The sequence below is a fragment of the Lynx canadensis genome, chromosome B3 (assembly GCF_007474595.2).
Source record: "Lynx canadensis isolate LIC74 chromosome B3, mLynCan4.pri.v2, whole genome shotgun sequence".
Lineage (NCBI taxonomy): Eukaryota > Metazoa > Chordata > Mammalia > Carnivora > Felidae > Lynx > Lynx canadensis.
In genome coordinates this window covers 69,349,560-69,376,081 of record NC_044308.2, presented here as the reverse complement: position 1 = coordinate 69,376,081, position 26,522 = coordinate 69,349,560, and the positions used below count along the sequence as shown (strand labels likewise).

At 37.3% G+C, this 26,522-nt stretch overlaps 1 protein-coding gene across 1 annotated transcript in view; it reads left to right on the top strand.

Moving 5' to 3' along the window:
• KATNBL1 (katanin regulatory subunit B1 like 1) overlaps positions 1 to 4,550 on the top strand; it is a 46,125-nt gene extending 41,575 nt beyond the window's left edge. Inside the window, exons 8-10 of the mRNA XM_030318581.1 lie at positions 254 to 343; positions 1,413 to 1,506; positions 3,709 to 4,550. Of these exons, the coding sequence (XP_030174441.1) occupies positions 254 to 343; positions 1,413 to 1,506; positions 3,709 to 3,741 (217 nt within the window). The 3' untranslated portion in view covers positions 3,742 to 4,550. The remainder of the gene's footprint in view (positions 1 to 253; positions 344 to 1,412; positions 1,507 to 3,708) is intronic.
• Positions 4,551 to 26,522: the final 21,972 nt, after the last annotated feature.

The following is a 26,522-nucleotide window of genomic DNA, read 5'->3' as shown; positions in this document are numbered from 1 at the left end:
TTTTAATCCAATTAGGAAAAGAACATGAGATGACTGAAGAATAATTACAAAAGCATCTATAAACAACTTACATAAAATACAGCTTTTGAAAGCAGCAAAATAAAATTTTTAAAGGGGAAAGTGTGTGTGTGTGTGTGTGTGTGTGTGTGTGTGTGTGTGTGTGTGTGTGTTTTGAAGTGGGGGGAGTGTATCTTTTTTGGTAAAAGCTTCTTGTGTGAAAGCACTTGAATTTTGTAACAAAATGTCATTTCAGATATATAATAGTTGGTTTAAACTGGCTTCAAGCAGTCATAAAAAGGTGGTGGTCAGAACTATCATCCAAAACAGAAATTATAAATGATGGGTGAGTATATCTTTAAAAATAAATTCTGAGCGGCTGCACCAATTTGCATTCCCACCAACAGTGCAAGAGGGTTCCTGTTTCTCCACATCCTCTCCAGCATCTATAGTCTCCTGATTTGTTCATTTTGTATGGAAACCAATTTGTCAATAAATTTCATATAAAAAAATATATATATTGCAAAAATAAAATAAAAACAAAAATATATGACAGGAGGAAAGACATACATAAGGAAAAAACAAAAAATAAATAAAAATAAATAAAAAAACAGAAAAAATAAATAAATAAATTCTGGCTACTAAAAATTTTTTCAGAAAAGCAGTTTGATTAAGCTAGGTAATAATTCTATTCCATGATCACCATTAAATAATAATTATTTTCTTCGTTTTCAGAGCAATAATAAATTGGAATAGTGTTCACATGTGAAAATTACATATGGAAGTTGAATTCCAGAGCCCAGTAACCCCATGTATCTCTTTTTCTGGCAGAACCTTACATGTAATTTTAGGAGGAAAAAGCAAAGCAGTGATTTAACCCTCATATCTGTTATAATGAGTAAGGGAGGAAGAGAGAGAGAGCTTTTGGTGGATTAAGTATTGAGGCACAGAGATCGAAGCATCCTGTAGCGTCTTTTGACTACCTAGACATTAACCTGAAAATTCAGTTGGATGATTATGTACTATAATTATCATAATTTGAATATTGCCTTGATGTAAAATTCTGTGGGTGTTCTACCAAATGAGCCAGATTATCATGAAGCTGCAAAAAAATATCCCCCCAACAGTTTGATTAAAGTCCATAATTTTCTCTTTAGGCTCTCAAAAATTTCCCACTTCATACCCAGGAAGAGGTTGTCCAAATGCTCCAAGTACCTAGTTTTCTTTCCTGCTTTAACAAATAAGTAATCTTTTAATTTCCATAACTAACAAGTATCATTGTAAAGAGTTGCTTGGCTTCAAACGGTACAATTTTCTCTGATAAATACTTGAAATCTTAAAAACCTGTGTTCATTAAGTATATTTACTAAATACATATTCTTATATTTGGATTTTCTCTCTTTTTTTCCTCATAGAAATATTCAGATTTTAAAGCAGCAATTAAGTGGATTATGGGAACAGGAAAATCATCTTACTTTGGTTCCAGGATATACTGGTAACATAGCCAAGGTAATCAACATTTAAGCTTATAAAGTTAAGTTTGGGGAGGCTGGGTGGCTCAGCCGGTTCAGCCTCCAACTCTTGATTTCAGCTCAGGTTATGATCTCACATTTTGTGGGTTCAAGCCCCACATCAGGTTCTGCACTGGCAGTGCAGAGCCTGCTTGGGATCCTCTCCCTTCCTCTCTGCCCCCTCCCCTGCTTGAGCTCTCTCTCTGTCAAGATGGATAAACTTAAAAAAAAGTTAAGCTTAGGGGCGCCTGGGTGGCTCAGTTGGTTGAGCGTCCAATTCAGCTCAGGTGACGATCTCGCGGTCCGTGAGTTCGAGCCCCGCGTCAGGCTCTGGGCTGATGGCTCAGAGCCTGGAGCCTGCTTCCGATTCTGTGTCTCCCTCTCTCCCTGCCCCTCCCCCGTTCATGCTCTGTCTCTCTCTGTCTCAAAAATAAATAAATGTTAAAAAAAAAAAATTTTTTTTTAAAAGTTAAGCTTAAAAATCTGTATTTAATCTTAATTAAATATTAGAAATGATGTATTAGTATTATGCATTCATAAATGATGTCTTTCAAATATCCAATACAATACTATTCAAATGAGGTCTAAAGTTAATTTCATATTTGTAAATGCTTAAGGTCATCTGGATATGAATATAACTTTGACAAGGGACACAGGAATTAGCCTTTCAGTGTGTTTCAGATACAGCTATGGAAATGATGCGCTAGAGGGAATTTAATGAACTAGTTCCAATTAGAGAAAAAGTTAACCCAAGTTAGCAAGGCATCTGAAAAGATAGTCACACACAGGAAGCAAGGGGTGAGGAATGTAATCATATGATTTCAGGCTTATTTTTTACTTGGTTTTTGCAAGTGTTCTGCTTTTGGGGAAGTAAATGTTCCAATCACAATGAATTTGACATTGTTATTTATTTGCTTGTCTCTTTTTTTTTTTTTTTTTATTTGCTTGTCTCTTAAAGGGAAAGATATGTTGCTAGTTTGGATTTTTTTTTAACATTTTTATTTATTTTTGGGACAGAGAGAGACAGAGCATGAACGGGGGAGGGGCAGAGAGAGAGGGAGACACAGAATCGGAAACAGGCTCCAGGCTCTGAGCCATCAGCCCAGAGCCCGACGCGGGGCTCGAACTCACGGACCGCGAGATCATGACCTGGCTGAAGTCGGACGCCCAACCGACTGCGCCACCCAGGCGCCCCTGGATTTTAACATTTAAACTCCAGAAACCATTAGTAATTAAAATATAAGTGCAAAAAAGAAGTCACTGTTAAGAAATATTTGCACCTTTTACTGGGCATAGTGCTATCATAAATGGGCATTAGTCAAAAATATACAAGCATTCTTTAGTTAAAAAAAAATACAGTATTCTAAATAAGAGGAATTATGTTGTGGATTTACCTGTAAAATTCTCCTTGGATACCCTCAGAAAAGAAGCAAAATGATGTATCAAACAAGTGTGTTACCACTGTGTATAATTTTACTCTGTAGAATTCTTAATGATGAAAATCTCATAAAAATCAATTTTCCAGTTTTTTGTTGTTTTAGTTTGTTGTTCTTTTGATAATGGAAAAATGAAGTAAAGTTGATAGAAAATGGAGTACTTACAGAACATACATCATATATCACCTTGTTCTGGAGACACCTTGCATTCTTGGTAGTAGTACTGAAAAAATATTACCTCCTTAGAAATTTGCTTTCAATTAGAATTTTTTATAAAGAGAGAAGCTTTATCGTAAATATAACTTTACAATACTGTATTTATTATTGAAGACAACATTGAGTGATTGAAAGCTCTGTGAAGTTCCTTACCCTATGATAAAACCTCTTTTACAATATTAAACTCTCCACTGTAATTTGTCAAGGGTGGGAATCAGAAAGGCTGTCATCACGCTGGCCTGTGGTTTATATGGTGCTGAAGGAATTGCTGGGAATGATTTAATGATCTTGTGTAGCTATAAAAGCAGAGTTGTTTGATCACAGGAACCAAACACTCAGCACTTAACAGACACTTACGGAGTATGTGCTGTGTGCCAGGCCCTGTGCTAAGCAAATGCAGCTAAAAGTTGAGTAAGACCCATTTTTTTACCCTCAAAAGATCACGAAAGGAAGCTTAAGCAAATCAAGTGACAAAAAAAAGAGAATTGGATGTGTTTATATATATTTACTATACCTGCTAATGGAATGTTTTGTTTTTTTTCCCTAAGGATGTAGATGCTTATTTATTGCAGTTGCATTGAGAGACTATCTACTAAAAAGAGCATTTGATTATTCAAAACGTCCCCAGACTAAGATTTCCAAAAAAAAAAAAAAAAAAAAGTCTCCTTTGAGAACTGTGAACTGTGGAAGAAATCAAAACTTTTTTTTTTCTTAAAAAGCCACACGTGAAACCACTAATGAAACCCTAACAATCTGCTTCACATTGAAGTGGAAAAATGTACAAAAGGAGCAGCTTCAACTTCAATGAGGTGAAAGTGCACTATGAAGATTGTTCCCCTTTGCTGCATTTGGGACTTATATGGTTATTTGGTAACATTGTTTAAGAACTACTGGGTCTTAATGCAATACTGCATAAGAATATAATTTATACTATGTCAGAAAGAAGACAGTACTTATCACTAGGAATCACAAAGACCAATCATCGTTACTTTTTTGAAGATTGTGTTTTATAAGAAAACAGTTAAGTGTGTGCAGCTATTTTCTTATTTTGAAAAGACTTTGCAAGTTTAAAACGTCATAGAAAATAATCAGTACTAGAAATTTGTTGTCCACACTGAGATACTGTGTATACAAGATGCCTTAATTATTAATAAGCCAATGTGTATGATATGAATATCTGTTTAAAAAATTAACATCAAACATGCTCTGGCATGATAAAATCATGGAATTAAATCAGGGGTTTCCATTCATGTAGAACGTTGTTGCTAAAACTTACTCCATACCATTTTTAAAACTTGAGAATATTTTTAGTATCTCTGATTTTTCTTTGCCAGAATCATTGTGTCATGTGTGTATGTGTTATTCCTATATAAAAGAAAAGGTGAATATGTATTTGTATGAATGCTTAACTAGAAATGTCCGTGGAGTTAGCTAATTTATATTCACTTTTTATTGTATATAGATTTCTAATATTTTCAGTTCTGTATCATTTAAGCTTTCTTCATTTGAGTAAATTCACTAAATATTTCTATTTTTTGCTTTTTTAAATTCTTTTATATGACTTCTAGTTTTCACTAATGTTTTAAAGAATTACATACAGTGCTTTAGAAATGTTTACAGTTAGTGCTGACCTTGTGTTTTAAATTCCAACACTTTACTACCTCCTCCAATGGTTGGTATGAAATGCCAGCAGACTGTATGAGGTCTTTTTTTTCTTTTTTTAAGTATATATCTACCATTTTTAGTGTCAGTGAACCCACTTCTGGAATGTCTTAACAGCTATATATCGCATCTTGAAAGTGATTGGGGTTTAAATACCACTATTGGTGGTTCATGCATCATCTCATCTTTATAAGCCTGAGAGGCATCTGAGCAAAGATTTTTAGTAATCGAATTTCTCTGCAGTAATCTTTCAAGCACTTGAATGTAAATCTTTAGCATTTATCCAGTTAGCCACTACTGATGTGAATTCCAAACAAATAACTTTTTTGCTTTAAAAATGTTATGTTTTACTGAATTCTCTATTTTTTGTATAGCTGTATTTCATATAGCTATGCATTCCTCACAGTGAACATCCATTTTTGGTTATTTTCTTAAGTCTTTAGAATAATTTAAGATTACTGCATTTCTGTGATTTGAGAGTTGAGTTATTTAAGCATATTGTTTTTCAGGAGGTGGGAATTTGAATCGTAAACCTGCGTCATCTCTGTAAAACCTTAAGATGATGAAATATAACCTTTCTTTGTTCCTATTCCTTTAGTTACCACTGTCTTATCTAACAGTTTGAACCAGTTAACTCAGTTGGAACGTGGTGCTAAGGAGGCTAAAGACAGGACTTCAGTCCTTTCATAGGTTCACTAACTTGGCACACTTACACAGATTCGTGGCTACATATTGCAACTTCCTTAGGTATATGTCTTTCAAATTCAGCTTTTAGTCACAAGGAAGATGGTGTGTATAGCTTAGCGTCAACCTTTCACCTCAAATGGAAAGACAACTCAAATAATTGGTATATGTGATAGTATACACTTCTAATATTTAAAATAAACAATATTAATCATGTAATATTAATACTGTAATTATGTCACTATAATTTTCTGTGGGTAAGATCATTTTCTAAACACTGTCTTGTAAAAATCAAATTTTAACAAATTAAAACATGGTAAGAGTAGGTAATATCCTGTTAACAGTGAGTTCTTGTGCCTAAGTTTGGGTTTGTTAAAGGAGAATAGAGAACACTTCATTTTATGTACTCGGAGCTATATAAGGCAACAGTCTTTAGCTCACAAATATTCAGTAGCACACACCCCTAATTTCTGTTCTTGGCCTTTACAGTTTTTGTTAGTACCTACCCTTCTCAGTTACTGAGTTATGATTAGTATTATTTTTACTACAGGTTTTAGATTTTTGGGTAAAAGATGTTAAATAAGTAAATATTGTTGAACACTTTGGTTGCTGTTAAGTTTTTCTCATGCTATTTAATCAGAACAGTGTTGATCTCCAGGAAGAGCCAAAGAAAGTGTTTACAAACTATTTTGGCTGTTGTATTGACCTAGATTAGGACAATTGGTGTCTGTCATTGCTCATTTGTTATTGTGCTGCTAAGAATTATACAGAACCGAGGGACTACCCAAGGTCTCTATGCCTTTTTACCTCTTCTACCTTCTTAGGTGTTCTGTACTTGATGTTGCTAACTTTGCAGGTCTAGGGACAGGAAGTGTATTTAGGTGATAGAGGGTTATAATCAAATAATTTGCTTCCACTAGGGATAAAGTGAATGGATTTTGTAATGAATGGTCATGATCAGAATAAGGGTTAAAAGTTGGGAAGCAAGCTTAATCAGATTTTTTTTTAATTAATCTTTTGGCAGTAATTTCAAAAGTAATTGACACAGATTATTTACTTGAATCCTGAGATGTGAGGATTTGAACATAAATACTGTATCCACTTTGGGGAATCAATAATATTAGCACTAAGCCCTCAGGGCTACTGAGGAATTAAATCTTAATGCCTGTAAACATTCTTGCTACTTGCTATGTCCTAATCTTAAAAATGGTCATGTGGATCCAGAGCTACCTTTCTGGCCTTGAAATAGTAATTTTCTCAAACTTAGAACATTTCTTTTTTTGGCAAGTTGTTAATTTAACTAACATTAATGGAACACTAATTTGAGTAATGATTATTAGCTATTAAATGCTGATAATAGGAATCATATTTAAATATTTAGTTTCTTAAATTAAAGAGTTCGACAAAGCAAAATTTAAGTTAATATTTTAGCCGTCATTCCCAGTTATCTTCCTGTTTAAGAACAAGGTGGTAATGTCAGTTGCCTTTGTTGATTTAAAGAAAGAAAAAAAAAAATCACAAGCAGCTGACTTGATTGATACATTTGGATGCATTACTTATCTTTCAATACGTTTACTTTCTTGTTACTTCAAATGGAAATAGTATTGCTGGACATTTGTTGGCAGGTATTTACTCTTATTCTTCCTCCCTTAATTTCTTATTCTGACTATGAAAACTGTCATAAAATTTGTGACCAGCTATTCCCACTCATTTCTTTTTTTTTTTTTAAATTTTTTTTTCAACGTTTATTTATTTTTGTGACAGAGAGAGACAGAGCATGAACGGGGGAGGGGCAGAGAGAGAGGGAGACACAGAATCGGAAACAGGCTCCAGGCTCCGAGCCATCAGCCCAGAGCCTGACGCGGGGCTCGAACTCACGGACCGCGAGATTGTGACCTGGCTGAAGTCGGACGCTCAACCGACTGCGCCACCCAGGCGCCCCTTTTTTCTTATTCTGTAACAAGAATATAGAATAAAAAGTTCATCCCTGAACACTGTATTTCTAATTTGTAAGATAGCTTGATTGATTCAGTAACAACACCAAGTATAACAATAAAAACAAATGCTGCATATTATATGCGCAGTATAATGAGTATATTTTCCAGTGCTGTACTTAAAATAATATTTAAAATTTTTTTTAATGTTTATTTATTTTTGAGAGAGAGACAGAACGTGAACAGGAGAGGGGCAGAGAGAGGGAGACAGATTCCAAAACGGGCCTCCAGGCTCTGAGCTTCAGCACAGAGCCTGATGTGGGGCTCAAACTCACAAGCTGTGAGTTCATGACCTGAGCTGAAGTCAGATGCTTAACCAACTGAGCCACCCAGGCAGTCCTTAAAATAATATTTAAAATATTGTAGTCATGGGGCGCCTGGGTGTCTCAGTTAAATGTCCAACTTCAGGTTATGATGTTGCAGTCTGTGAGTTCGAGCCCTGTGTGGGACTCTGTGTAGACAGCTCAGAACCTGGAGCCTGATTCGGATTCTGTGTCTCCCTCTCTCTCCCTCCTCTTCCCTCCCTCCCTCCCTCCCTCCCTTTCTCTTTCTCTCTCAAAAATAAATAAATATTAAAATATATATAAATTATACTCGTATTGTTCTCTGGGTCAGAGCATTGACCTAACAGCATCTGCTAAAATCAAACTTCAGTAAAAATTAAGTACAACAAACGAAATGTAGTATATACCACAGTATTTTCTCTAATAGACTGTAATTAATTGTAAAACACAATTACTGTGTACCAATAGTTGTATGAAAGGGCAGCCCCAGACTGCCAGTATTTTTCGTAGCAAAGCTTGTTATATATTATTTCTTTGATAAACAGAATTACTGTTACCTAAACTGCAAAGTTTTCAAATGATAGATGCCAGGAGTCTAGATGAGGATCCAGCCCCAAGTACACTTGAACTAGTATTGATTTTTACTTATCCTTTACAATATTCTGTATTTTCATTCAGATTTAAACCAGAATTTTTTTTTTTAATGTTCTGAACCTGGCCAAGACTTTTGTCACTACAAATTTATACCAAGTCTGAGAGTAGTTATCAAAATATTTTCTAGGATAAGAAAGAGTTGTCAGTGGGACTCCTGGAATACACTGAATTGCCAGAATTACTTGCTTCTAGAATTAACTGTGTTGTATTTATCAACCAAACCTGCAGCATGGAGCCTGGATCAGAATTAGACCTTACCTTCCAGAAGTCAGGAGGAGAGTTGGCATTCATTTACTTTTCTGCTTTGATTTTAAAAGAGCAAGAGAAAAGAAAAAACTTCATTAGCCCTTTGTATAAAATTAGTTAAACTAGGTGAATGAGGACCTAACTCACCTCTCAATTGCCCTGAAGTACACTCATCAGTTCCTTTATATATAATTGTATCTTAGGCTCAACAGCAAGAGAAGTGAAGGTTGATATTTTTCCTTTAGGCAAATTCTGAAGCTTACAAAAAGGTTTAGAAGAAGCCTATCTTTCCCCTTAGCCATCCAGATTCCTTTTCCTCTACTTAGATAAGAAATCAGTAAAGGGTACAACCAACTCACTTTTCAGTTTCTTCTTTTGAAGGCTCCTCTCCCTGTCCTTTAGGCATTGGCTGGTGTTCAAGGTTTTATTTTAAGGTCTCTTCTCACTCTACCAGTTCCCTGAAAAACATTTTTATTCCCATGGCTTCCTTTACTATCTACATTAAGTATTCTCACTGTAGGGGTAGAAGGGAGACAATTTTTTGGTCAATCAAATGGACATGTTTTTTTTTAAGGTTGTGAAAACACTGAACTGTATATTTATTATTCTGAAATACATATCTTGCCCTAATCTCTCAGCTCATAAGTTATATATGCAGCTGCCTACTGGGAACATCCGTTGGGACATCTTTTAAGCATATTAAAATCAGTATATCCAGAATTGACCTCATTCTCTACTTCCACTCCCCTCCCTTCTCCCTACTTATCCTCAACTCCTCTCCAGGGACACAAGTTATTCTACTTGGGTCCTGGGTTTCCATTCTCACTGAATAGCCCTAATATCAACAATTCTCAAGCCACAGAACTCTGAATCATCTCCAGATCACTCCTCAAATCCTGTTGGTGCAACCCTCTCAATTTCATTTTTCTCTTGCTCTCCACCTCTCCTGCCATTATCTTAGTCTATATTATTCCAACAGCCTCCTGACTGGTCTCTTGCATTGGTACCGTATGTCTATATGCTATCCTCCACACACCCTGCCCCAGAATAGTCTATAAAGCACAAATTTTATACCTTAAAGGCCTCTTAGTCCAAATGGTATGATTTACAATCTGTTGACCACACCACCAGGTAGAATGAACTTGTTTGAGTTTCTGGGAAAACTGTAAATGCTAAAAACGTTTTTTGCAAATGCATGGTTTGCCTGAACATTCTTCCCCAAATTCACCCATTTCTCATTTCTTAACCTTCAGGTCTCAGCTGAAACAGTTTAAACACCTCTTAAAACTGTTAAAGGTATCTGCTACGCACTCATCTTAACCCTCTTCTCCTAACACTACTAATGGATCAGTGTTTTCTGATTGCTAAGTCTTCCCAGCTATATTGATAACTTAATGAGGCCAGAGACTGTGTTCTCTGTCGCCTCTCCAGTACCGAACATAAAGCCTGGCAAGCAGTAGGCATTAATTCTTATGAATAAATGCAAGGATGTGGCACCTTTGGGCATACATTGTATGTGGGAGTAATTGAATAATCCAAAGCTATTTGTGGTAGCAGCTAAACATAATTTTAGAAGAAAAATATCCAGTTTTCTTCTCTCACTTTTTGTTTTAGGAAATTGCTTTATATATGTTCATGCTACAATAGAATAAAACCTTAGCTAAAATGTGTTTGATTCCTAAAGGTTGTAACATTTGTTTTTCTGTTGTATGGTTTCTACATTTTCACACAAGATCCATGGAAGAGAAGACCATCTATGGGGCACCTGTGGGGCCATTTATGGGGAGCTCTGTCGGTTCTCTTGATTTTGCCTCAGGTCATGATCTCACAGTTCATGGGTCAGGCCCCCTGGCCGGCTCTGTGCTGACAACATGGAACCCACTTGGCATTGTCTCCCCATCTCTCTGCCACTCCTCCCTTTCATGCATGCTCTGTCTCTCAAATAAATTTAATGTTTAAAAGGGAGAGGACCATCTATAAAGTGCATAGTGAAGGTATTTTCGTGTAATGTGTAAAAACATACATTTTCTTGCAATTTAGGGCATCTCTTTGGGGTTTTGTGTTTCTCTTCAGCTTTTATCTTAAAATAATTGAGAATCATGTGAGGTACAGTATTTTTCTCCTATAAGTTTCTTTTTTAAATTACAAAAGAAGTTCATACTTATTTTTAAAAATATCCATACCCATAATGTCATCCACATAGAAGAACCAATGTGTCTGTCCTTCCATATTCTGTGTGCATGTATATTTTTAATGCACATATTTAAACCTTATATACTGATATTTGGCATCTTGTTTTCTACTTTCCATACACTGAAAAAGCTTGAAGGTAACTGAAAAACTTTTTTGCCTGTTTAAGCTATATGTTCTGAGCAGTTAATTTCTGTAGAGAAATTGGAAGTAGTCAAAGAATTTTGAGAATTACTTTTGAAGCATTCTTAGTATAGGATTCTGTTTTCTTTGACCATTGCTAATTATTACCTAATTTTTAAAACATTTAACATTTTAAAAATGCTAACATTTAAAAAATGCTAGCAATGGGGCGCCTGGGTGGCGCAGTCGGTTAAGCGTCCGACTTCAGCCAGGTCACGATCTTGCGGTCCGTGGGTTCGAGCCCCACGTCAGGCTCTGGGCTGACGGCTCAGAGCCTGGAGCCTGTTTCCGATTCTGTGTCTCCCTCTCTCTCTGCCCCTCCCCCGTTCATGCTCTCTCTCTGTCCCAAAAATAAATAAACGTTGAAAAAAAAAATGCTAGCAAGAGGGCTTATAAGAAAAAAACAATTTCTCTATTTTGAAAAGGAATAGGTGTGTTTAAATGATTTTAAGTAGGGGCGCCTGGGTGGCTCAGTCGGTTAAGCGTCCGACTTTGGTTCAGGTCATGATCTCACAGTTCGTGAGTTCGAGCCCTGCGTTGGCCTCTGTGCTGACAGCTCCGAGCCTGGAGCCTGTTTCAGATTCTGTGTCTCCCTCTCTCTCTGCCCCTCCCCTGTTCATGCTCTGTCTCTCTCTGTCTCAAAAATAAACAAACATTTAAAAAAGTAAATAAAGAAATGATTTTAAGTAATTAGGAACAAAATTTCAACTTTCGTTGTAGTGTATTTCTTCTACCCATCAAACATAATTTTCTAAATGAGGTCACCCTTTATTTCTGAAACTGATAATGTTAATACTATGACTATTGAGTCAGTATAGAACTAAGATATAATTTTTAAGATTCAGCCCTTTTCCGAATAAATCAATTCCTAATAAACTGACTCTAATTTTTTTAAGATTCTATATCCTTAATTAAAAAGTAATCATTGCATAGTGTTGTGGAGGAAAGTCACATAATGCTAGAAATAGAGAAAAGTGGTAAATAACAGGTGAATAATAGGAAGAGAGGTAGGTAAAGCTAATAATTATACACATACTCGTATGTATTAAAAATGTGAAATTCTCCTATGCCTGGGATCAACCTATTATCCAATGCTATAATCAACCATAAAGATTATTATATCTTTATATGGAATAAAAGGAGGTGGATTTTCTTATAAATGGGTGTATTAATGATTTTTGCTGAATTCTATAGCATATTAGTGTTTTTATACTACTAACTAGGTAAAATTCCTTGGTCTTTGTTAATTCTAAGATCACACTTTACATTGGCTTGCTTTTACAACCATTTAAATGTTTGTTTTATTTTTAATTTTTTTTTTTTTGATAAAGCACATGCACACACAAGTGGGGGAGGGGCAGAGAGAGAAGGAGAGGGAGAGAGAATGAATGAATGAATGAATGAATGAATGAATTCCATGCAGGCTCCACAGCACCCGATGTGGGCTTGGACACACAAACCTTGAGATCATGACCTGAGTCAAAACCAGGAGTCAGACACTTAACCAACTGAGCCACCCAGGCACCCCTAAATATTTGTTTTAACAGCAACAAAACTTTATTCTCCACATTATCTGTAAAAACTATTGGTGATTTGTCCAGGTATAGTTTTGTTTGAACTTACTTAGACAATTAACAGCTAAACAGATCAACAAAAATTGTTAGCACCCTTCTAATTAATGATTTTAAAATGATTTATTTGGTTATTTATAAACTTTAAAGATAAATTTAATTACACATGACTATGTAGCAGTTGAAACAAAATAAACCTAACATGTTAGGCTTTTAAGAACATCTGATAGTATTGATCCAGGGCCATGAACAATTGTTGCCTTAGTCTAATAATTCAATCATTTCTGCTTTTCAGAATTTATGTAATTAATGTGTGTAATGACTTCATCCTACAAATCTTCAAAATATGAAATAGCAAAAGTTTGCTTTAATTAAAAAGCTTTTGATGATAATTAGCAACTATACTTTGGTAAAATTATTCATCTGAAGTATTTTTCTATAAATTATTTAAATACTGACATAAGTTGGGAATTAAATAATGAAAGCCATAGCAGTTACGATAACTGATGTGTGTTTGCTGTAGTTTTCAAAAGAGTAACCAGTGTTTTAGAATAGCAGTATTACACTGTTTATCTTAACGTTTTCTTGGGCAAATGATATACTTTTGTAATTTGAACTAAATGAAAATAACATGACTTTCTTTTTCTGTTATCGTTATTAGGTAGTGGGACCTAATAATTCTTTGAAAATATAAATTGCTTTGGGAGGAGTCAGTTACAAGTTTTGTGTTTAAATGACATAAAACTTAGTGCTTTTTCTTTTAATTCAGCTGTCGACCAGTGTGATATTTGAGGAACTGCATTGTATCCTTGAAATCAAATACTTCAATTAAAAGATATTTATAAAATATACACGGCCTCCATGAGCTGCTTGTAGCAGCTGGTACACTCCCATTTGTTATATCACGTGTGGTGTGAGTTTCATGTCTGCTACTTGTATCTCTTGATCAATCTTTGTAGAAAAAAGTGACAGCTGACTATATAGAAGGAAGAGCTTCCTCAGTTACATCCTAGTTATATTTATTAGCGGTGATCTAAGTAAAAGAATTCTCTGATAGTTTAGAAATATATGTATACAGCCAAATGTTGACAGATCCCAAAGAAATATTAGATTCAATATTTAACAATTAAGTCATTAGCAGGTATATTGTAAAAACAGAGCTTCAAAATTAAAAGTTGAATCTATGGATTCTTTCCCTCTTTTTCAAGTGAGACTGGTAGAAATTTCTCCTGTTAATCATTCTGATTATACAGCTCTCTAAAAGTCATATGTCAAGTTAAGTTTCCCAAAACTTTTATTGGAAAATTAAGGAGGTGGTTTTGTGCCCCAATGAATACTAACAGGTATGATTGAGACTCTGTCTAAAGTTCTCTGTTTATGGCATGTCATTATTTCCTGCTAAACAGAGACATTAAGCTACTAGATACCCAGTGGGTTATAAGGTGTTAACTGGTTGAGTTAGGGAGACTGTCCGTAATCAATAGATTACTTGTTATAAGCTTGTTGATCCTATGCAGAAAGGTTAGGTACAGTCTTCAAAAGAATTGTTGTAAAATACTAAATGAACTACAATTCTAAAACCATGCCATTAAAAAAAAATAATAAAAAATAAAACCATACTATTGGGAAAGACTTTGGAAGCCCAGAGTTCTTATTTATACTTTTAGGAAGACTGAGATCTAAGCAATCTCATAGTCAAATGCATAAGGTGCTATACTAAACATTTTAAAGGTTTTTTTTCTTTCTGTACCGCATGTTACTCTATTTACTAGATAATTGGTTGCAAAAGAGGGAGTCTCTTTGCCCTGGTGTTAAGTCACTCCAGCCTTTATAATCAAAACTCAATAAGCTTAATAGGCAGTTTTGTATACCCTGTTTATTTTTAAATTAGATACACAATATTCATACACTACCTTATTATCCACACTGATGTCTTTTGAGAATAGTGGCATCAAGTGGGTTAAGGTACAATTTTCAAGGACATTTGCTCTTTCCATGCTTTTCCTGCATATTATGACTTACGTAACGGGTTGCTGCTAGGAAGTTTTCCTTACAAGACCTTGAGCCAGAAGAATTCTGATTATACCATTTCCAGATCATCGTAAGCTTGTTTTAATGTTTTTTACAGCTTTATTGAGGTATAAATGATAAAAACACATCTTTAATGCATACATTTTGATGGGTTTGGGTATATACACAGACGTTTACCCGTGATACCATGATGACAGAGCAATACACATATCCATCACCTCCAAGGTTTTCTTGTGTCCTTTTCTGTGTATGTGTGGTAAGAACACTTGCCATGTCTACACATCAAAATTTTAGTTTAATATAGCATTATTCACAATAACCAAGGTAAGAAAGCAACCCAAATGTCCATTGACAGATGAGTGGATTTTTAAAAATGTTTTATATACATACAGTGGAATATTACTAAGTCTTGGGGAAAAAAGAAGTCTTAACCATTTGTGACAACATGGATGTCTTTGGGAGACACGTTAAGTGAAATAAGTCACAGAAGGACAGACACTACATGATTCCACTTTCTTGAGATATCTAAAATACATTTATAGAAGTAGATAATAGCATGGTGGTTGCCGGGGATGTGGGGAGGGGGAAACCAGGGAATTGTTCAATGGATATATAGAAAGTTACATTTATACAAGATGAGTGAGTTCTAGAGACCTGCTGTACAACATAGTGCCTATGGTTCACAATAATACCTTGTTAAACCATCAATACCTTTGGAAGTCAAGGTGAATGCTCCATTAAAGAAACAAATATAAATGTTTACTAATAGTAAAATTGGTTTTTTTTCACCTTCCTTTATGATACTTTGCCTCTATTTTCTTCTACATGCCACATACACGCTTGTTTGTATTTAATTTAGATTGTAAGTCTGCTAGACAACACACGCCCTCAATTCTCATGTCCTGAGCCATACTGAGTAAATGGCTGTTTGATAAATTCTAAGTATTTGTTTTTCATTCTTTCTTTTCTGAATTGTTAAAGCAACATTCTGAATTGCTACTTTTGGCTTTCCAGGGCAAAGTCACAGTTTAATTATAAGTTCTATGCAAAAGCAAAACTGTAGATCCCTTTTGGGTTTCTGATGCCATTATCTTTTATAGAAAAAAATGATAAATTATGTAAAATCATAGCCTTTAAATATGCCTCCTCCCTGTGATACCATTTTAGCTAAAATACCATTTCCTGGTGAAACTGGCATTGTACAGCGGATATGCAATGCCTGCAGATTACATTCCTAATGCAGAGATAAAACCATATGTCAAAAGCATGCCCTTCGAGGGGTGTGGTTAGCCTAAAATAAACACATTCCCTGAACTTTCTCAAATGAAATTGCTGAACTTCTAATTCCAAAGTTGCATATGTTCTGGTAATTCGAGTTTTTCCTTTTAAGAATTCAGAAGGAAGCTGTTCCTTAGCACAGGCTGAGTCACAAGTAGTGTGACAGAGGGGAAAGAGAGGACTACAACCAGGGAATCTTGAGTTTTAAACTCCTAAAAACAAGCTCAGAGAGATTACTGGGTGAGGTAGGTTTTACTCATGTGGATTAGGATAAATGAGTCTGACTTCAGCTCAGTACCCCAAAATAATAATTCGTCCATGGTAATAAGTCCTCAGCATACTATACAACTTCTGCTTTGACACTACAGAGAAAGAGTATCTTGATAAAGCTATGTCAAATTTGGCTTGGAAGGTAAGATTTAGGCAATATATCAAACTAGACCTTTTTATATTTGTGAAGGCTGGGCCAAAAGCTAAGCTACATCCTTTTTTTTTTTTTTTTTTTTTAATTTTTTTTAACGTTTATTTGTATTTGAGACAGAGACAGAGCATGAACGGGGGAGGGTCAGAGAGAGAGGATGACACATAATCTGAAACAGGCTCCAGGCTCTGAGCAGTCAGCACAGAGCCCGACGCGGGGCTCAAACTCACGGACCGCGGGATCGTGACCTGAGCCAAAGTCAGACGCTTAACCGACTGAGCCACCCAGGTGCCCCTAAGCTACATCCTTAGTAAGCTTAGCTCTTTCACCATAGTCTGACCTACCCATTTTTTGTATACTTAAGGTATTAAAGGTCTCAATAAATATACAACAGCTAGTTGGTTATAAGCTTTGAGTTTCTATAATTATAGAAACATTACACTTTATTTGAACAGGACTCAGTAAATTCATTGCCTTCTAACAGGATTTGCCAGGTCACTTGATTCAGTATGTGATTTCTTTTTTTTTTTAAATTTTTTTTTCAACGTTTATTTATTTTTGGGACAGAGAGAGACAGAGCATGAACGGGGGAGGGGCAGAGAGAGAGGGAGACACAGAATCGGAAACAGGCTCCAGGCTCTGAGCCGTCAGCACAGAGCCCGACGCGGGGCTCGAACTCACGGACCGCAAGATCGTGACCTGGCTGAAGTCGGACGCTTAACCGACTGCGCCACCCAGGCGCCCCCAGTATGTGATTTCTGCAGTACTTTTAAGGAACATAAACATTCCTGTGAAGCACCAGCAAAGCTGTAATCATATCCCACAGGAACATTTTTGACTCCTACATTTAAATCTTGACGCCCACTCATAAGCTCCTCCAACATATTTTACCTATTTACCAAAGACTATTTGCCCAAGTCAGAGATTTATAAAATCTGGTGATTTTTTTTTTCTCCTTCCTGCCTCCTAATTTTTCTCCCAAGAGTTATTAGTGTTTGCAGTTTTACTTTAATAAACATTTTCTAATCATTTGACTTCTTGTTGACATTGAACATATCTGTGTGTTATTGAAGATCAAAGATAATGACAACACAAGTATTTAACTCTTTAGAAGTCCTTGATGTAATTGAAGGCCCTCAGAAGAGAAAGTTTCTAACAGTGATGATGATAGCTAACATTTACTGACTACTAATTGTGTGCCAAGCAGTGATCTGAGTACTTTATAGGTATCAACTCATTTTGTCCTCAACAGCATGGTGGGTACTATAGTTCTTATGAGGGAATGGAACTACAAAGAATGTAACTGACTGCCTACCTCTCCTCTCCTCTCCCCAACCCCCATAGTATCCTTACAATGAACAGGAAGCTAATTTCCCTGGGAAATCTATTGCCAAGTATACATGTTCCACGAGTGAAAATCAGTTTCACAAAAAGCTCCCTCTTTTGATCACAGAAAGTCCCAGGATGAGGTATCAATCATTCCATTTTCTGCCTCTCCCCCCAAAAGTGAATCTGGAGACTGAATTCTGAAGTTAAAACAACCATTTTCAAGAGTCAATTTATTACTATCTTCTCCTTCATTTGGACACTATTTACTGGTATGCTAGGCGTTAATCAGACTTGCTCTCTGCCCTCAAAGCAGCTTCCAACTTCAGCATAGTGTGTTAATTTAATAGTGGAGGGAAATCTAGGACTTTATGGGCTCACAGAGGAAGAACATCTAAACAGACTTTGGTAAAGGAGACCTTAAAAGATTTAGGGGCACCTGGGTAGTTCAACCAGTTGAGGACCCGACTCTTGCTTTCAGCTCGGGTCATGAACCCACGGTAGGATCAAGGCCCAAGTTGGGCTCCACACTGAGGTTGGAGTCTGCTTAAGATTTTCTCTCTCTCCTGCCCCTCTCCTCCGCTCACTCTCTAAAAAAAAGAAAAAAATATCATAGAAATAGCTACCCCAAGTTGAAGGAAGAGGGGTAGGGGTAACTAGCTAGCTTAGCTGAAGAAAGGTAGTCTGGGCAAAGGAAGCAGTGTGTTTGAAGGCATTGTGATTTGAAGCAAAAGGTATACTGTGGAAGGTGACAGGAGAGTTATATGAGGGATCAGATAAAAGGTTTTGTGAGCTCTGAGAATAACATTCCAAGTCCCTAGATTTGGGTTAATATTCATGATTCAAAGCAAGTAAATGCATACAAGTTTATGTTTCAGGCAATTTATTCTGGCAATGATGTAAAGTTGCAGGGGGCTCAACAGAAGCAGGAAGCTCTATGAGAAGACTAGGGAATGACCCAGGCCAGTAAGGGAGAGACCCTGAACTAAAGCAGAGGTAATGGACTAAGAACAGAATGAGAGCAAGATTAACATGGACATTGTAGAAATAAGTGAATGACTGGTGTTCCAGTTATCCATTGCCCTGAAACATTGACATTATCAACAAGGTTGCAGAATACAAGATCAATATACAGCAGCAATGAAAAAAATTGAAAATGAAATTATGAAAACTCCATTTACAAAACACAAAAAGAATAAAACACTTAGAAAGAAATGAAACCTGGGGCTCCTGGGTGGCTCAGTGGGTTAAGTGTCTGACTCCTGGTTTCAGCTCAGGTCATGATCTCATGGTTTCATGAATTCAAATCCCACATGGAGCTCTGTGCTGACAGTGCAGAGCCTGCTTGGGATTTTCTCTCTCCCTCTCTCTCTCTCTCTTTGCTCCTCTCCTGCTCACCCAGTCTCTGTCTCTCTCAGAAATAAATAAATAAACTAAAAAAAAGAAAAAATAAATGTAACCTAACAAATATACTCTGAAAACTACAAAACATTGTTGAGAGAAATTAAAGAAGACCTAGAAAAATGGAAAGATGTCCCATGTTAATGGTTTGGAATACATATTGTTAAGATAGCCATTCTCCTGAAGTTGATCTACAGATTCAAGGCAATCACTCTCAGAATCCCAGCTAAGTTTGCAGAAATTGATAAGCTGATCCTAAAATTCATATGGAATTGCAAGAGAATTCCATTCATATGGAATTTAGCAAGAGCCAAAACAATCTTGAGAAAAAATAAAATAAAATTGGAGGACTCACACTTTGTAATTTCAAAACTTACCACAAAACTACAGTAATCAAGACAGGTTTTGGGGCACCTGGCTGGCTCAATCAGAGAAGCACATGACTCTTGATCTCAGAGTTGTGAGTTCAAGCCCCATGTTCAGTGTAGAGATTACTTAAATAAAACTTAAAATTAAAAAAAGAAAGACAGGTGGTTGGGAATGCAAGCTGGTGCAGCCTCTCTGGAAAACAGTATGGAGGTTCCTCAAAAAACTAAAAATAGAACTACGCTACAACCCAGCAATTTCACTACTAGGCATTTATCCAAGGGATACAGGTGTGCTGTTTCGAAGGGACACATGCACCCCCATGTTTATAGCAGCACTATCAACAATAGCCAAAGTATGGAAAAAGCCCAAATGCCCATCGATGGATGAATGGATAAAGAAGATGTGGTATATATATACAATGGAGTGTTACTCGGCAACCAAAAAGAATGGAATCTTGCCATTTGCAACTACGTGGATGGAACTGGAGGGTATTATGCTAAGTGAAATTAGTAGGAGAAAGACAAAAATCATATGACTGCTCTCATATGAGGACTTTAAGAGACAAAACAGATGAACATAAGGGAAGGGAAATAAAAATAAAAACAGGGAGAGGGACAAAACAGAAGAGACTCATAAATATGGAGAACAAACAGGGTTACTGGAGGTGTTGTGGGAGGGGGGATGGGCTAAATGGGTAAGGGGCACTAAGGAATCTCCTCCTGAAATCATTGTTGCACTATATGCTAACTAATTTGGGTGTACATTTTTTAAAATAAAAAAAAAATTTAATTTAAAAAATAAAAATAAAAAGACAGGTGGTGCTGGCATAAGAATAGACATAGAGATCAATGAAATGGAATTGAGGCTCCAGGAAAAAAAGCCCTCACATTTATGGTCAGGTGGTCTTCCACAAGGGTACCAAAACAAACGGGGAAAGAATAGTCTCTTCAATAGATGTTGCTGGGACAATCAGGTATCTACATGCAAAAAAAAAAAATGAACACTTCATATCACCTACAAAAATTAACTTAATGGATCAAAGAAGGGCACCTGGGTAATTCAGTTGGTTAGGGCGTCTGACTCTTGATTTCAGTTCAGGTCATGATCTCACAGTTCATGAACTCAAGCCCTACATCAGCTCTGCGCTGATGGTGCACAGAGCCCACTTGGGATTCTCTCTTTCTTCCTCTCTGCCCCTTCCACACTCACATTCTCTCTCCCTCCCTCTCTCTCTCATCAAATAACCTTTAAAAACAAGTAAGTAATAAATAAAATGAATCAAAGTCTAAAAATATAGAACAAAAACTATAAAATATAAGAGCAAAGCTATAAACTCCTGGAAGAAAACATAGGTATAAATCATTGGTCTTAGATTAGTAAGTAGTTTCTTAGCTATGACACCAAAAGCATAAGCAACAAAAGAAAAAAAAAGATCGGATAAATTGAACTTTATCAAAATCAAAACTTGTGCTTCAAGGAACACTAGCAAAAGAGTGAAAAGTAACCCACCAAATGGAAAAAAAAAAAAAAAAACTTTTGCAAATCAGGTATCTGATAAGGAACTTGTATCTAGACTATATAAAGAACTATTACAACTCAATAATAAAAGACTACCCAATTAGAATATGGGCAAATGATCTGAATAGACTGTTCTCCAAAGAAGATATACATGGTGAACAAGCACAAGAAAAGTTGCTCAAATCATTAGCTACCAGGGGAATGCAAATTGAATTCACAATGAGGTATCACTTTATACTCACCAGGACAGCTGTAATCAAAAACACAGATATGGGAATGCAGGCTGATGCAGCCACTCTGGAGAACAGTATGGAGGTTCCTCAAAATACTAGAAATGGAACTGCCCTACGACCCAGCAATTGCACTACTAGGCATTTATCCAGGGGATACGGGTGTGCTGTTTTGGGGGGACACATGCACCCCAATGTTTATAGCAGCACTATCAACAGTGGCCAAAGTATGGAGGGAGACCAGATGTCCATCTATGGATGAATGGATGGGGAAGATGTGGTGTGTATATACAGTGGAGTGTTGCTTGGCAATCAAAGGGAATGAAATCTTGCCATTTGCAGCTACGTGGACAGAACTGGAGGGTGTTGTGCTGGGTGAGATTGGTCAGTCAGAGGAGGACAGGTATCGTATGACTTCACTCATATGAGGACTTTGAGAGACAGGGCGGATGAACATAGGGGAAGGGAAACAAAAGTAATGTGGAAGCGGGGAGGGGGACAAAACATGGGAGACTCGTGAATGTGGAGAACGGACAGAGGGTTGCTGGGGGAGTGGTGGAGGAGGAGGGATGAGCTGGATGGGTGAGGGGCACTGAGGAATCTACTCCTGAAGTCATTGTTGCACTATATGCTAACTAATTTGGATGTAAATTAAAAAAAAAAAAACAGATAATAACAAATGTTGGTGAGGATATAGAGAAATTAAAGCCCTTTGTACACTGCTGGTGGGAATGCAAAACAGTGGGGCCAGTGGAACAGTGTGGTAGTTTTTCAAACAATTAACCAGAGATATCATAGGATGTAGCATTTCTGCTCCTAGTTATATGCAAAAGAAACGAAAAACATATGTCAACAAAAATACCTGTACATAAAAGTTCATAGCAACATTTTTCATAACCAAAAAGTGTGTTGTGGACTGAATGTTATCCTCCCACAAATTCATATGTTGAAATCCTAAGACCCAAAGATGACGGTATTAGGAGGTGGGGCCTTAAGGAGGTGATTGGGGCTGGAGGCGGGAGCCATCATAAATGGGATTAGTGGGCTTATAAAAGAGACCCTGGAGAGCTCTCTTACCCCTTCCCACAATGTGAGGACACAGTGAAAAGACAGCTATCTATGAATCAGGAAGCAGGCTCTCACCAGACATCAAATCTGTTATGGCATTGATCTTGGACTTTCCCAGCCTCCCAAACTGTGAGACATACATGTTTGTTGTTTAAACAACCCAGTCTATGGTATTTTTGTCATAGCATCCTGCATTGACTAAGACAAAGAGTAAACAATCCAAATCCCATCAAATGATAAATGGATAAATAAAATGTGGTATATCCATATAGTGGAATATTACTTGATTAAAAAAAAAAAAGGAATGAAGTATTGATGTATGCCACAATACGGATGAACCTTGGACGCAGTATGCCAGGTGAATGAGGCCAGTCACAGAAGACCACGTTGTATGATCCCATTTATATGAAATGCCTAGAACAGGCAAATCTGGAGACATAAAACAGATTATTGGTTGCCTAGGGGTGGAAGGTGGAGTGGGAGGATTGGGAAGTGACAGCTAAAGGAGTTAATATTTGAAGGGTGGTGGTAATGAAAATGTTCTGAAATTGACTATGGTGATGGACACATGACCATACAAATAATACTAAAAGCCACTGAACTATACACTTTATTTTTTTTTTATTTTTAAAAAAAAAATTTTTTTTTCAACATTTATTTATTTTTGGGACAGAGAGAGACAGAGCATGAACGGGGGAGGGGCAGAGAGAGAGGGAGACACAGACTCGGAAACAGGCTCCAGGCTCTGAGCCATCAGCCCAGAGCCCAACGCGGGGCTCGAACTCACGGACCGTGAGATCGTGACCTGGCTGAAGTCGGACGCTTAACCGACTGCGCCACCCAGGCGCCCCAACTATACACTTTAAATGGGTGAATTACATGGTATGTGCATTATATCTCAATAAAACTGTTTAAAAAAAAAAAGCAACTTGGTGGCATTAAAAAAAACCCAACTTTTATTATGCTGCTCACAATGTTGGGAGTCAGGAATTTGGGCAAAGCACAGCAGGAACAGCTCATATCTACTCCACTATGACTGGATCCTAAGCTGGAATGATCTGACTGGCTAGCATTGTCCAGTATGGCTCAACTGTGGTCATAGGCACTGATGTGCTGAAACCAGCCTGCACCAACTTCTTGGAAAAACAGCTGTGCACATCCCAACTCTGCCTTCCGTGGCATGACATGATAATTTTTATCAGTCCTGGTGGAAATATTTACACCACAGACCCTGGAAAATGCTGTAAATCAACATTTCTTGATTCTGGTATTAGAGCAAGGTAACAAAGAAAAATGAAACAAAACGGCAACAGAAGCCTTTCTAAAAGAAGCCACCAGTTGATTCATGCTTTGTTGTTTGTCTGGTTTTAACTGAGGTTTTAACCTAAGGGATAAGCTGTTAACCTGTGTGTCTCCCTAAAAGGGCAGAATGAAAATTAAGACTAGCACATTCTCATAGAGCAGTAAGGCAGCCCTCTACCAGCCTGCATCATGGGTTTTCCATGTGACATTGCCATGTGACCCTGAGACAGGGAAACTGAAAGGACTCCATGGAAGACTGCTTTTTTTGCTGCCTCTATTCTTGCTAGGACCTCCACCTCCACCTTATACACGCCTTATATTTAAGATAATGTACGTCCTCCTTGTATAGGTCAAGGAATCAATGATTTCTCTGGAGTCCAGCACAATAGGTACCATCTAAGGAGAGACCTGGCAAGGTCATTGTGTACGTTTTCCAGACCACTGCCTCATAAGCCCCCCTGGTTCCAGGGCATCAGTGACTTATGGAGGACAGCTAAGTACCTGTCTTTGTTTTAACCAGTCCCTGGATGCCTGAGAAGACATGTACACCAGACCACAGTCCTCATTAAAACCCCAGCCCCAAAGCAAAGATGAGACTCACTCTCCTTTTCTTTCCACCTCTTCCAAATGCTGTCTCTATTTGGTACTCTCTCTGTGTCTTCAGTGAACTCTGCTCTCACTTTCTCTCTACTTGCATTTGATTTCTATCCTGTGAGAAGTCAAGAACCCTTTTGGCTGGTCCAGCAAGACCCCTCTGGGTCCTCGGACCCAGCCAGCCTGCATCAACCCTCTATTTCAGAAAAGTAAAGCTCTATAGTACCACAGAGCAGCATGAAAAGCACAGGAATCTGACATTTACCCTTCAAGGACAGCAATTATCATTTCAAATATTTTAAATGTACAGTTTTCCAATGGGAGGGGCATATGAATCAGCACAGCTGGGTCCCTTTGGCCACACTCTTGTTCATGTTGGGAATGAAATCTTTTGGGTTGATCTGTTTAGAAGTTCCTACTGCTTTACTTTTCCTGTCCAATTCAACACCAAAGTTTGGGAGAGTATGAACTCTGAATTATGTTTTCAAGTGTGTTGTGACCAACAGATTGTTATACACATAAATGCACAGGTGTAAAAACATATCTTCATTGAAAAACACCCTGTTGTATGTACCTGCTGTGTACAAGGTTTTGTGGACTCTAGAAGGAAGCACACAGGAGAAAAATCTAAATAAGTAGCATAAAGCATATGGAGGGAGGGGCGTGGTTGTGTGTGTTACTGTTTTTGTTTATATTTTTCTTTTTGGTGGATGTGATTGGATAGACCATTTGTTACTTTAGCCTGAGGGAATCTGGGAATCTCAGTCTGCAGTCAAAATAGCAATTTCAGGCAGTATACATCAAATGCCAAATTTGTTCAAATACTTTATAAGCTTATTGTGGATAGAATGTCTTCACCTTTGTCTTCTAATTGGAATAGTTTTTATTACTGACATAAACCAAAGTAATGTGCTCTTCAATTTACAGTTAATTGGGATTAGATAGGCTTTAGAAAAGACATGGAGTGAAAGCACCAACACCTGCAGTACAACAGAAAAAGCCTAATCCTCTTTAATTTGACTCAGAATCTGCTCAGATTTAATCAGTTTACCCCACTGCTGCTAGTGACCCAATTGGACCTTGCAATCTCAGTGTGGTTTTAGCAAATTTAGAAAATACCACCGGCTACTATTTGGGATGGTAAAACTTTTATACTTTTTAATTTTTATTTGTTTATATATATATAATTTATTGTCAGGTTAGCTAACATACATCATATACCGTGTGCTCTTGGCTTCAGGGGTAGATTCCCGTGACTCATCACTTACATACAACACCCAGTGCTCATCATAAGTGCCCTCCTCAATGCCCATCACCCATTTTTCCCTCTCTCCTGCCCCCCCCCCACCATCAACCCTCAGTTTTTCTCTGTATTTAAGAGTCTCTTGGGGAGCCTGGGTGGCTCAGTCGGTTGAGCATCCGACTTCAACTCAGGTCATGAGCTCACAGCTCGTGAATCCGGGCCATGCGTCGGGCTCCGTGCTGACAGCTCAGAGCCTGGAGCCTGCTTTGGATTCTCTGTCTCCTTCTCTCTCTGACCCTCCCCCACTTGTGCTCTGTCTCTCAAAAATAAATAAATGTAAAAGAAAAATTGTTAAGAGTCTCTTATGGTTTGCCTTCCTCTCTGTTTATAACTATTTTTATTCCTTTCCCTTCCCCCATGGTCTTCTGTTAAGTTTCTCAACTTCCACATATGAGTGAAAACATATGATAGACATCATATGTTTTTCTGACTTTCTCTGACTTATTTCACTTAGCATATTACTCTTCAGTTCCATCCATGTTGTTGCAAATGGCAAGATTTCATTCTTTTTCATTGCCGAGTAGTATTCCATTGCATGTATATACCACATCTTTATCCATTTGTCAGTTGACGGACATTTGGGCTCTTTCCCTAATTTGGCTATTGTTGATAGTGCTGCTATAAACATTGGGGTCCATGTGTCCCTATCAATCAGCACTCCTGTATCCTTTGGATAAATTCCTAGTAGTGCTATTGCTGGGTCATTGGGTAGTTTTATTTTTAATTTTTTGAGGAACTTCCACACTGTTTTCCAGAGTGGCTGCACCAGTTTGCATTCCCACCAACAGTGCAAGAGGGTTCCCCTTTCTCTATCCTCACCAACATCTATTGTTTCCTGGGTTAATTTTAGCCACTCTGACAGGTGTCAGGTGGTATCTCAATGGGATTTCGATTCGTATTTCCTGATGAGGAGTGACGTTGAGCATATTTTCATGTGTCTGTTGGCCAGCTGGATGTCTTCTCTGGAAAAGTTGTCTATTTATGTCTTCTGCCCATTTCTTCACTGGATTGTTTTGGGGGTGTTGAGTTTGGTAAGTTCTTTATAGATTTTGG